Source organism: Myotis yumanensis, unplaced genomic scaffold, assembly GCF_028538775.1.
Source record: "Myotis yumanensis isolate MYYU_CA2020_CCGP unplaced genomic scaffold, mMyoYum1.0.hap1 SCAF_5, whole genome shotgun sequence".
Lineage (NCBI taxonomy): Eukaryota > Metazoa > Chordata > Mammalia > Chiroptera > Vespertilionidae > Myotis > Myotis yumanensis.
Window position 1 is genome coordinate 13,933,165 of NW_027223756.1, and position 12,715 is coordinate 13,945,879.

A 12,715-nucleotide genomic window follows, 5' to 3' on the forward strand; every position below is an offset into this window, starting at 1 on the left:
TGTGCTAGGTGGAGGGGATCTGGAATGTTCTAGAAGACAGATGTGGCCCCACCCTCATGGAGCAGACACCCAGACTTATTTTCACGCTGTACCTTACCAGCCAGCTGGATGAGGGGGCAGGTCCACCTTTCGGAGCTTCTGATTAATGTGGAAAACACTGCCAGCCCCGGGGTTGTTAGCAGAATGAGCAGAGTGTGCTGTGTAGGGCATACAAACCAGTCCTCTGAGGCTTCCCCTCCCTGGAGCTGCTGGGCTTTCAGCTGCCTGCAGGGCTGTGGTGGAGCCTGGCCTGCAACTGCCCTGCCCTCTGGAGCTCACATCCTGCTGTGTGGACTCTCTGCCTCTTTTTTTTAATTGATTTCAGAAAGGAAGGGAGAGTGAGAGATAGAAACATCAATGATGATTGGTTGCCTCCTGCAGGCCCTCTACTGGTGGTCGAGCCCACAGTCTGCAATCAGACAGTCCACAATAGGAGACCAGTCTTCCGGTCTTGTCTTTTTTTTTTTTTTTTTTTTCTTTTTACAAGACAATTGGCCTGGATTCATCCAAAGAGTCAGTGTCATGAAAAACAGAGAATGAGACTAGAGACATTCGCAAAGTAAAACAGCCTTTTAGAGGGGGCTGGCCTCGGAGTAGTTTCCTGGCTTCCCCATCAAATTGCTTAAAATCTGTCTCTCTTGTCCCCCTTTGGGGATGAGTAGGAAGCACCCCTCTGCCCTCTAATAACTACAAAAATCCAAAGAGTTGTTTGTGTGTGTGTGTGTGTGTGTGTGTGTGTGTGTTTAAATATATCTTTATTGATTTCAGAGAGAGAGAGAAAGATAAAAATATCAATGATGAGAATCATCCATCATCCAAGACCCTATGTGAGCATCATTGGATCCTATATCTTTTTTTAAAAAAAGTTATAAAGATATTTTTGGGACCCTTGCAGAAAGTCAAATATGGATTGAATATTAGGAAATGTTATTGCACTAATGCTGATGTTCTTAGGATTGCTAATAGCATTATGATTATGTAGGAAAATGACCTCAGGATAGATGCTGAAGTATGGGAGGAGAGGGGGAGGGAAGCATGTCACATCTGCAACTTCACTAGAAATGATTGAGCAGAACCAGTATTTCACACTTTTATGCCGCGTGCACACGCACACATACACACATACATCAATCAATTAGTGAATCGGGGTGAAGGGTCATCTCAATTCATAAATCTTTTCTGTGGATTTGAAAATTTTCCGAATACATCGAACAAGTTGAAGAGAGTCTGTGGCTCTTGTCTGACTTGGAAAGACAGACTTCTGTCCCCCGTGCTTCCCTGGGGGGCCTGCCTGAAGACTGCCAGGCATCGGTGCCGTTTGTCTTGTCGGTCAGGAGCAGGCAGCTGAGTGGCAGCGCTCGGTGGTGGCGGCGCTGGGGACAAAGGACTGGCCCCGCTCACAGTCATGGGAGAAGGGGAGGAAATGTCTGCCAGGCACGTGCAACACCAGGAAACTCATAAACTCTTTTCTGGCTGTGGAATGTTTGGTGCTGGGGAATCGTCGCTGAGCTGGGGGCGGCTGGCCAGCAGTTCAGAGCGGGGGCTGTGAAGTCGCTCCCAAGTGTGGAGTCGAGTTCTCAGAGCGCTGTCTCTGAGTCTCTGGGGGTCTGAACAGAACCTACCTGGGAGGATGCAGTGGGTGTCGAGCATGAAGCACAGTGCCCAGCCCAGCCTAGGACTCCAGCCGAGGGCTCGGGGCAGCTCTGTGTGCTGGGCACTGAAGCTCTTTCCACTCCTCATGGCCACTCCAGCTGCACCTGGGCATGCTCCTGGGTGGGAAGTGGAGGCCTGTGGAGGTTAGTGTGTTAGGTTCAGAGCCAGCACACTGCGGATTCAGACCCCCTCTGCCTGGCTCTGGCCTGTAGCATGGTGGGTCCCCAAGAAGCAGCAGGTGCAGCCAGGCTCCTCGGTAATCATGGCCCCTTCCATTTCAGGGTAATCCTCTTGGGCCTGGTGGCTGGGGAACAAGCAGAGCTCTGAAAGGTTTGCAAAGCACCAGGGGCCGGGAGGACACTAATCTGATTGAGCGCATCTGCCAGTCGGAATAGATTGCTGGCTGCCAGCAATGCCACCCCCAGCACAGGGCATGTTTCTGCTGGTACTGTGACCTTCACCACGCCTCCTTCTGCTGCTGGGAAGAAAGAGCTCCTATGTGTCGAGTGCCTGTGAATAGTTCAGTACAAGATTCAGGAAACCATTGACAATTTTGTAAAAAAAAAAAATATATATATATATAATAATAAAAATTTTTAAAAATTATATATGTTTCTTTTTAAATTGCACAAAAGATACATGATTATAAGAAAAAAGGCAGGGAATACAGATAGGGCTCATTAGAGGACTATTCAAATGGCCTAAAATTTCACTATCCAGAGACAACCATTCCTTCTCTTAGTGAATACTCATTGGGTACCTATTGTGTGCCGGGGACTGTGCTGGGACCTGGGGGCACAGCAGGGAATGGGTGGGACATGGTTCCTGTCCTCATGAGGCTTAGACCTGCTGCCCAGGAATATTAATGCTCAATTAATATCTGAGCGTGAGAAATGCCTTGGTGACATCCAGTGCCCTCCAAACTGAGCTCTGGAGCCCAGCCTGTGTGGCTCAGTGGTTGAACATCCATGAACTAGGCGGTCACAGTTCGATTGCCCGGGTTTCAGGCTTGATCTCCAGTGGGGGACATAGAGAAGGCAGACGATCGATGATTCTCTCTCATCATTGATGCTTTTTTCTCTCTCTCTCCCTTTCCTGTCTTTGAAAGTCAATAAAAACATATTTTTTAAAAAAATGAACTGAGTTCTGGAGGACCCATGATAAGGTAGGTGAGGGGACCAACACTCCCAGCTGGAGGAGGGTCTGAGTTCCATGGGGCTGGATCCTGTGCTTGGGATGGAGGGCATGGGGCTGAGGCCAGGCCCCATCCCAGGGTTTCAGCTGTACTAGAGGCTCGTCCCCCTCGGGCAGCGTTGACCTTGCCTTTACCTGCCTGAGCGGCCCCTACACGGACAGCGAGGGAAGGTGTGTGTGTGGATGGAGAGGGCTCCGAAAGGAGATGGGGTGTAAGCCACTCGGGAAGCGGTCGGCAGTCTTCTCCGCTCCTCACCGTGTTGTGCATTTCCACTCGCTCAGCTCCTCCCTGTCAAAGACCAGAGGTTGGTGTCATGCCACCTTCGTCCACTTAGTGGGTGTTGTCGGTCTCGCCAAGAAGATGGGCACACGGGCTTCTCAGTGACTTCGCCTGAGCCTTGCTGAGGACTTGTCGCATCTGCTGCAGGGCAGCCTGTGGTGGTTCCCTCCTTATCTCTCCTGAGCGGCAGGAAAGCCCCGTGAGAACTGGGTCGGCAGTGCTGGCGGTTGTGCACAGGTGTGCGGACACGTTGGCTGCTCCCTTCAGTGGCAGACGTGTGCTTGAGCACAGCTGCCTCTTCTGACACTCGCTCAGCAGCTGCTCTGCACCCAGTGAGGTTGGGCTTGGGGGCCACAGGTGACCAGAGCGAGGCTGGGACGCAGGGCTTCCTGTCTGATGGGGGGTCGGGCAGAACGTGGGGACTGTGGTCAGGGAAGGCTTCCAGGAGGCAGTGACTCTGAAGGTGAAGAACGAGGTGAGGTTGGCCGAGTGAGGAGGGGGTGGGGCAGGGAACTCAGACAGAGGGCTGTGTAGAGGAGGCTCGTAGGCAAGGAGAGCACGGTGCCCTCAGAGAATTGCAGTGACAGAGGCCCCAGCCGGGTGTGAGCAGTTTCCCCGGAGTGAGGGTGTGAGGCGGGGGCGGGGGGGGGGGGGGGGGGGGGAGGGGGTCCCCCGCAGCCTCACCTGCAGAGCCTCTCCCAGTGGAGGCTGCCAGTTCCCACCCACGGCCCCAGCACCTCGACCCTCGGTGGGCCCGACCCCCAAGTGCCACCGGCTGCTTCTCTGTCTGAGGATGCCCGGGCGTTCCCTTGACCAAGGCTCAGGTTCCACATTGTTCCTCAGAATTCCTTGTAGGGATCGGCTCCGGGCGTCCACAGTGGTGGTGCGCTTGATGCAGGACCCTTTGGGGCTTCTTCTCTTTCCTGTCTTCTCCCACCTACCAGTCTTTCCGAGACTCACCTCCCACACACTCTGTTTCTGAGAGCACCCCAAATAAAAACCCACGGGTGGAGCTTAAACTCAGTCCTAAGAACAACGGGGAGCTGTTAAAGGGCTTTTCCACATCTGGGGAGGGGTGGGGGGAGGACAGGGTCAGATAGGCAGAGTCATTGTGACTATGGCCTGACCCTCTCAGTGGTTCTCAACCTTCCTAATGCCACGACCCTTTAATACAGTTCCTCATGTTGTGGTGGACCCCCAACCATAAAATTATCTTCGTTGCTACTTCATAACTGTAATTTTGCTACTGTTATGAATCGTAATGTAAATATCTGATATGCAGGATGTATTTTCAGGGGTCATGACCCACAGGTTGAGAACCGCTGCTCCTGGGGTGAATTAGTTACGACCAGACAGGAGAGCCCACCTCATTCCTCAGGCCCTCGCTGTTCTGACAGCTAGTGAGGACCTTCTGTGTTCCACGTGCTGTTCTGAACTTTTGGAATGCCTTTTGTCATTGTCTCTGGGGTCTAGATTCCACTTTACGGATGAGAGTACTGGGGCACAGAGAGGGTGAGATACCTGTGCCTGGTCACACAGCTGGAAGTGGTGGCTTGGGGATTTGAGCCCAGGTTTGACAGGTCCAGTGTCTATGTTCGTACTCGCTGGGCAGCGGGGCCTTTTGGTTCTCTATCCTCTCTGCCGGCACCGTCCAGCCACTTGAAGGTGGACTTTTACTAAATACCTGGGTGCAGGCCAGTACTGTCATCCGGTGACCTCTGCTTCTCCCACAGGTAAATTCGAGGACAAGGAAGACCACGTGCCCAAGCTGGAGCAGATAAACAGTACGAGGATCCTGAGCAGCCAGAACTTCAGCCTCACCAAGAAGGAGCTCCTGAGCACGGAGCTGCTGCTGCTGGCCGCCTTCAACTGGAACCTCTGCCTGCCCACGCCCGCCCACTTCCTGGACTACTACCTCCTGGCCTCCGTCAGCCAGAAGGACCAGCACTGCCACAGCTGGCCCACCACCTGTGCGCGCAAGACCAAAGAGTGCCTCAAGGAGTATGCCCACTACTTCCTCGAGGTCACCCTGCAAGGTGGGCCCGGTGTCGGGACCTGTGACCCCTCCCCCACCACTCAGGGGCCAGGATCAGGTGGCACCAAGAGGCATGCATGTCCCATCCAGGAAGTTCTTACCGACTGGAGCCCATCCACCCAGATCACTCCCACTTTGTGAGGGATAAACAGAAAAGGAACAAGGATTCACCCAATGTTACCAGTCATGTGTAAAAGAGAAATAGCAGCCTATTACAGGCGACTGGTATTCTATAACCTTCTGGTCGCCTGTTAATGTTTCTTATGGTAACCTGCAACCTGCAGATGATCTAAATAGGATAGATGTGCAGATAGGTCAGTCTGGAAGAGCTGTCGTCACACAGATGGGTGGGGGAGGGGGCTGTGTTTACATCTGCTCTAGCAATTCAGTTACCCTGTTTAGGGGCTTGTATTCAGATCTCACTCTTCCTAGTGTCTTAAAACCTAGGTGTTAGGTGAAATACTGGGTCAGAAATACAACTGATACAGCCACCCAGTAACCCACCACAACCCAAAATTTGTCATGTGTAACAGAATCAGGAGGTGTGGTATCCAGCATTAATTAAGTGCTTACTGTGTACCTGGCACCTTATTTTAGTGCTCTGCATACATTATCTCATTCAAACCTCCCAGCAATTTCACATAAAAGTCATTTCTGCTATTCAGTTTCCTCAACTGATGCTCAAGAGGTGAAGTAACTTACCGAGGGTCATTGCTAACATTTGAACCTGGGGAGTCTTACTTTGTAACTGGCTGTACTTGTAGCCATAATACCACCTTGACTAATTTCACACTATAACAGGCAAGTATTGAAATCATTGAAAATCACAAACAACTTAAGGCAGCATGACAATGCACCGATAACCAAGTATCATTCAGGACATTGTAGGGATTTCAGCAGTTTGCCTTTGCACATAAGTAGTACAGGCCAAGTCACAAAATATCTTAGTGGGACGTTAAGCTTTCTCAGATCATTTCATGGGGTCTGCGTATACGAAAGCATTGCATGGTACACCTTATTCACATGATCTGTTTTTATTTGTCAGTCATACTTCAGTAAAGCCAATTTGAGTGAGGAATATCAAACTGCTATAGCTACTCATTCCTACATTCATTTATTCAACAGATTTTTATTGAGTGCCTACTGGGATGCAGGCTTTGTTGTTATTAATATGTAGCTTCTGCCCTAGCCATTTTGTCTCAGTGGATAGAGCGTCGGCCTGTGGACTCAAGGGTCCCGGGTTTGATTCCCGTCAAGGGCATGTACCTTGGTTGCAGGCACATCCCCAGTGGGGAATGTGCAGGAGGCAGCTGATCGATGTTTCTCTCTCATCGATGTTTCTGGCTCTCTATCCCTCTCCCTTCCTCTCTGTAAAAAATCAATAAAATATATTTTAAAAAAATAAGTAGCTTCTGAAATGACATGTCATTCACCCCTAAGAGCCAAAGTAAGGACAAATGTTTTGTAGCCCATCAGCAAACCCATTGCAGCCCCCAGGCTGACATCAGAAGTCCCAGACTGAGAGCCAGGGTGCTTAAGATTCAAGAACTTCATGCTGTTTCCACTTTTTCATCGAGAGAGAGAGAGAGAGAGAGAGGGAGAGAGAGAGAGAGAGTGTCTAACAGCAGTGAATAGCCTTGAACCTAATCATTTGTCTACCGATTTAGGGGGCACAAGGCAGGCAGGGCACCGGGCTTCCAGGCTTGGCTTTATGATGCTGACTGCCTCTGATTCTCTTTCAGATCATATTTTCTACAAATTCCAGCCTTCTGTGGTCGCTGCAGCCTGCGTTGGGGCCTCTAGAATTTGCCTTCAGCTCTCTCCCTACTGGACCAGAGACCTGCAGAGGATCTCAAACTACTCCCTGGAACATCTCAGCACATGCATCGAAATCCTTCTGGTGTAAGTTCCCCTTCGGTCCTTCCGGGTTTCTGAAATGTTGAGGTTCCACCTGTCCTGAGGCCCAGTTCAGGCGATTTCCTGAAGTCTGAGGCTTACGCTGGGTCTCCCTGCTAGTGTCTCACGTAATGTGGGCCGTGGTGACTCCTGATAGAATTGGGGTTTGGGGAGTTGGTCCTTCTTATTTTGGATAGCTTTGGGTTTGCAGTTTTAAGGTCAAGGAGTGGGGGAGAAGAAGGGTTGTGTGCATGTCTGGGCTCTTTGATCTGAGTCCCAGTATGTCAGTCAGCCTTATGGATGATCAAAATGCAGGGACTCTCATTATAAGTTGCTTTCTCACATGTGGCCACAAAGCCGACCACAGCTAAGCCCAGAGTGGCTTAACATAAGAGGCCACCACTTCCTTGCAAGGATCCCTGGGAATCTTGGGGAGAAAAACGTTCAGTGAGTCAGAGAAGATTCTTAAAGGCATCATAGACCCAGCACCGTGAAACTGACATCAGAGTGGAAGAGCTTAGTGGCGAGCGACCTCAGGAGGACAGATAGGACAGAAAGGTCCTACCTGGCTGCACCCTGTCCCTCTTGCACCTGACAGGTGGCAGCCCCACTGAACCGGGGTCAGGTCCCTAAAGAGTCACCTCTTGGTCTCCTCATGTGGGAAGCTTTGCCAGTAGCTGCCCTTGTCTCATTCCTCTGAAATGTCAGTTTCTCATGCCTCGGGCCTTGTTTTAAAACCTGTGCCTTCTATTTTATATTTTTTTAGTTTGTTTTTTAAAATATTTTTTATTGATTTTTAGAGAGAGAGGGAGGGAGAGGGACCCAGAGAGAGAAACATCAATTCGAGAGCAGAACATCAATCGGCTGCCCGCAACCCAGGCACGTGCCCTGATTGGAATGGGACCGGTAACCTTGTGCACAGGACAGCACCCAGCCAATCAGGCCACACTGGCCAGGGCTGAAGCCAGAGAACGCAGTCTGGTCTGTGTGCTGTCAGGTGCTCTGGATTCTTAGCCGCCAGCCCTGCCCCTTCGTGGCTGTCACACTGGGATGGCCCCCTTCTCAGACCTGCTGCAGCCCCTATTGGCTCCTTTCTTACATTCCCCTTTACAGATGGAGACACTAAGGCCTCATGGGCAACTTGCTTGGGGTCTGCTAGCTCAGGAGTGACCTGGCTGGGACGGAGCTGCCAGGAGGGCCTTGAAGGCAGAGGCGGTGCTCATCTAAGCACCGGGAGCTCTGCCCTCTCGGCGGGCGCTGTGCCAGGCATGGTGTGCAGGGGGGAGCGGGAGCAGATGGGCCCTCCCTGTTGGAGGTCACACTCAGCATGGTAGGGGGCCAGGTAGTAACCCGGAAGTTATCACCTGGACTGTTAACTGTGAGGTGGGGCAGTGCAGGGCTGCAGGACAGCGAGGCTAGTTTTGAGGGTTCAGAAGAGGTTTTTGTAAGACGTAGATCCACGCTGAGGTCTGGGGTTAGTCGGACGGTCACTGAGGCAAAGCTGGAGGCAGTGAGCACAGGCTGGGCAAGGTCCGGTGGGAACAGCACACAGACCCCACTCAGCAAGGCAGGTAGAAGCGCTCAGGTGTCTGCCTTTAACCGCCGAGTCTCACCCAGGCCCTTCCCTTTCAGAGCCTATGACAACGTCCTCAAGGATGCCGTCACGGTCAAGAGCCAGGCCTTGGCCATGGTGCCCGGCACATCCCCAGCCCCCACCCAAATGCTGTTTCAGCCACCTGCCTACCCCGCCCTCGGCCAGCCGACACCTGTGGCCCTGGCGCAGTTCCAGACGCCTGTGCAGGACCTGTGCTTAGCCTATCGGGACTCACTGCAGGCCCACTGTTCGGGGACCCTGCTCTCTGGGGGCACGAGTTCGTCTCTCCACTCCCCGTACCCCTCCCTCCAGCCTCTGGACGTGTGCCCTGTGCCCCTGCCCGTGTCCCTCAGCATGCAGATGGCCGTCGCAGCCGAGCCCAGGCACTGCCTCACCACCGCCTACAGAGGCAGCTACTTCAGCGGGAGCCACGTGTTCCCCACAGGCTGTTTCGACAGATAGGACCCTCTTGGACTACCCAGGGGGGCCTTGAAGACCCAGGCAGAGGAAGAAGACATTGATGAGGGGAGCTCATTGGAGCCAGGCGACTGGGAGGCCGTCCCCGCAGAGCCTCGTTGCCCTTTGTAAGGAAAATGGACCCAGAGCAAAATGGTTCGTGAGATACCTCACCCAAGAGCATTCCTCTGGAAAACGCCTTTCACACGTGCCTGGGGTGCAGGGGCAAGGCTCAGGGCCGTTCCCTGGAGCAGGGCCCAGAGAATGGAGAAACCCCCGTTAAGAGGCCGGGAGTCTGGGAGCTGGATGCAGACACCAGTCCACAGGCAGGTCCCGTGTTTAGCATCAGAGACTCCCTTATTCTTTGCCGATGGCAGCTACACCACTGAAGAAGAAGGGGCAGCCGGACATGTTCTCGGGACCCCGGTAGATGTCGGATCGGGTGCTTTCGTCTCCCTGGCTCCGTGCCGGGGCCTGTGTGTGTGTGTGTGTGTGTGTGTGTGTGTGAGAGAGAGATGCCCGAGCGTCTGCTTTCTGAGGCACGGTGCGCGGCTGTCTCGCCTCCAATGTCGAACCTAAAACCTTATTCGCCCTTTTAGACATTTCACGTGCTGCTGCTTCCCGAAGTGACCTAGCTTTCTGTTCAGTAAGAAGTCTTGTTTACATACTGTATCAGGGATTTTGTGATACTTGAACATTCCCTAGGAGAAAAACAATGCTGATTGCCGCACTGCCTGTCCCACGCCCGGGCTGTTCCTTTTACCCCCGGCTGGTGGCTGACCCGAGGGTAGCGGCAGAGCTTCCTTTGCAAAAGCGTAGGGCTGGGGAGAGCCCCTTTCCCGTCTCTCGGTTCCAGAAGAGTCCGCACCTTGGACGCTGTGTTCTCCTGTAGAACTTCAATAACCACCCAGAGGTGAAAGTTGAAAGGTAGACTAAGGTTTGAGCCAACATCCTCACCTCCCTCTACCTGCTTCGAGTGCGTGAGGTTAACCCAGCCTCGGACTTGAGTGTGGCTAATCGCAAAGGGTAATAATGTGGAATGTGTGCTTAACGCCAGCTGGATTTGGGGAGCGGGGTGGGGGCGTGTAGGACACCACCAGTGACAGGCAAACGATCGGTTGGATCAGAAGCCCGTATTGGGGTGCCTGCCGCGAGGGGCCCTCAGGACCACTCTGATGGCCATGTGCAATATGTGTTTATTCCGACCCGTGGCTTGTACTCATCGTGGTTGTGTGTGGTTTTTGTTTGACTGGGATCAGGGAACACTGTTCACCCAACAGAACTGGGAGGTGCAAAGAACCACGGAAGCATTTGTTTGTTTGTTTTTTAAAAAGAACCCAGGTCGGTTTTGTTGACTCGCTTGCCCGTCAGGTGGCTGCCGGGACGGCGGCTGCGGAGTCGGTCCGAAGGTGATGTTCCAAGCAGGACAAAGCCTCCGCGTGGAAGCGGGACGAGAAGAGACTGGACGTGGGTGTGGCACTGCCACGTTGTCACACTCGCATAGGACACTGCACATTCGTTTGTTTTTCTCCTTTTCCTTTGCCAACCTCCTATTTATGTGCGACTGGTTTGGATTCCAAGTTATTGTGTCTGTTTATTCTGCGGCTGGGGGCTTGTGAGGGGGTCCCCAGAAAAAGGCGTCTTGCAATAAACATCACCTGCTCTAGGTCTCCGAGTTCTCTTCCTCGTTGTCTTCTCTCAGCCAGCTGCGCCCCACTCCCTTCCACATCAGCCCCGAGGGTGTCTCACTCATGCTGAGAGCTTGTGGGGGATGGGCCACGGCAGCACTGGCTCCTGTGGAGCTGGGCCTGGCCCTCTGGGGACTTGGGCAGCTGAAGTGAGTAAGGCTTGACACCCCGGCTCCACCACTGAATCAGTCAGGGTTCTCCGGAGAAACAGAATCATATACACTGAGTGGCCAGATTATTATGACCACCTGACGTTTGTAGGCAAATTAGCTATAATTTCGTGCTGAAGTTGCTAGAGAGCCAGATCATTATAAATAGGGAAGCAGGTTATTTACAATGACAGTAGAAGTAATTTTTTTCTGAAGATATGGGTAAACAACTCAATTTAACAGCCTTTGAATGTGGGATATATGTCAAGTGAGATTTATTTTAAGGAATTGGCTCAGCCTTGCAAATGCCTGGCTCAGGATCAATGTCAAGGTTGTACATCCCCCGTCCTCCCGGTTCCATGTCCATCTCTCCAAAGCCACCTGTTCTCACACCCGAATTCTCTTCTTTGTTTCAGGGATTCTCAGCAGGGCTCATTTTTGCTCCCTGGGGGACATGGGGCAATGTCGGGAGATATTTTTTTGGTTGTCACAATTGGAGAAGGGGCATGGCTGGCATTTAGCAAGTAGAGGCCGGGGATGCTGCTCAGCATCTTACCATGCACAGGACGGCCCCACAATAAAGAATTATCTGGCCCCAAATGACAGTAGAGCCAAGGTTGAGAAACTTCAACTCCTATGTCACCTCCCAAAGAGGTCTCTTGTAACACCCCCCCCCCCATCACTCTATCATTATCCCCTTTTATTTTCTTCACTGTAAAAGCTTCTGAAATGATCTTGTTAAAAATGTTTACTTGGTTGATGGTTGTGTCCTAAGCTATCTACCTCCAATAGAATATATAGAGCAGTGATGGCGAACCTGTTGAGCTCGGTGTGTCAGCATTTTGAAAAACCCTAACTTAACTCTGGTGCCGTGTCACATATAGAAATTTTTTGATATTTGCAACCATAGTAAAACAAAGACTTATATTTTTGATATTTATTTTATCTATTTAAATGCCATTTAACAAAGAAAATCAACCAAAAAAAATGAGTTCGCGTCATAGGTTCGCCATCACTGATATAGAGTATCATTGCCTGGTGATGGCAGCACTAATCATAGAAGCTGGCATTTTTTAATTTAAATTCTTTATTGTTTAAAGTATTAAATGGATCTCCTTTTCCCCCCATTGACCTCTCCCCAGCCGCTCCCCCCCCCCCAGCACATGCCCTTACCCTCTGACCGCCCCCCCGCCTTCTCTCATAAGTTGGGCAGCTGGCATTATTGAGCATTTATTGTGCTTGGACTTTGCTGGCCTTTCCTATAATCATCCTAGTAACCCTAAAAGGCTGGAACTTTATTAGCTGTATTTTACAGGTCAGAAAGTGGGGCAAGGAGAGGTTATTTGCCTAAGGACAGCAGTGGTGAGGGAAGGAGCCATAATTCAAACCCAGGCAGTCTGGAGCTGCCCCGTGGTGCCTCAAGGGTTTTGAATGAGTGAAAGACTCCGTAGCAGTCCCACTCACCGGGTGGGAAGACATGACAGAATAATGGATATGGGTTCATAAAAGAGAAGGGTTGCCTGGTGCTCGTGCTCCTGGCTTACAGAGTGGCAGGCGTTCTCTCAGAGCGTGCTCACCAGCAGACAGAAATGCAGAAACATCGGTTCTTGCACATCTGCCACAGGCTGTGATCTACCCTCCATCTGTCTGCCCCCAATAGGCTGTGATCTGGGAAGGGTTCCCGAGCCCCACCTATGAAGGTAGAGATCTGGGACCAGCTTGGGGAATCCC

The 12,715-nt window shown here is 51.8% G+C and overlaps 1 protein-coding gene across 1 annotated transcript in view; it reads left to right on the plus strand.

Moving 5' to 3' along the window:
- CCNJL (cyclin J like) overlaps positions 1–10,794 on the plus strand; it is a 45,748-nt gene extending 34,954 nt beyond the window's left edge. The window contains 3 exon segments of the mRNA XM_070417090.1: positions 4,900–5,202; positions 6,944–7,103; positions 8,730–10,794. Coding sequence (XP_070273191.1) covers positions 4,900–5,202; positions 6,944–7,103; positions 8,730–9,153 — 887 coding nt within the window. The 3' untranslated portion in view covers positions 9,154–10,794.
- Positions 10,795–12,715: the final 1,921 nt, after the last annotated feature.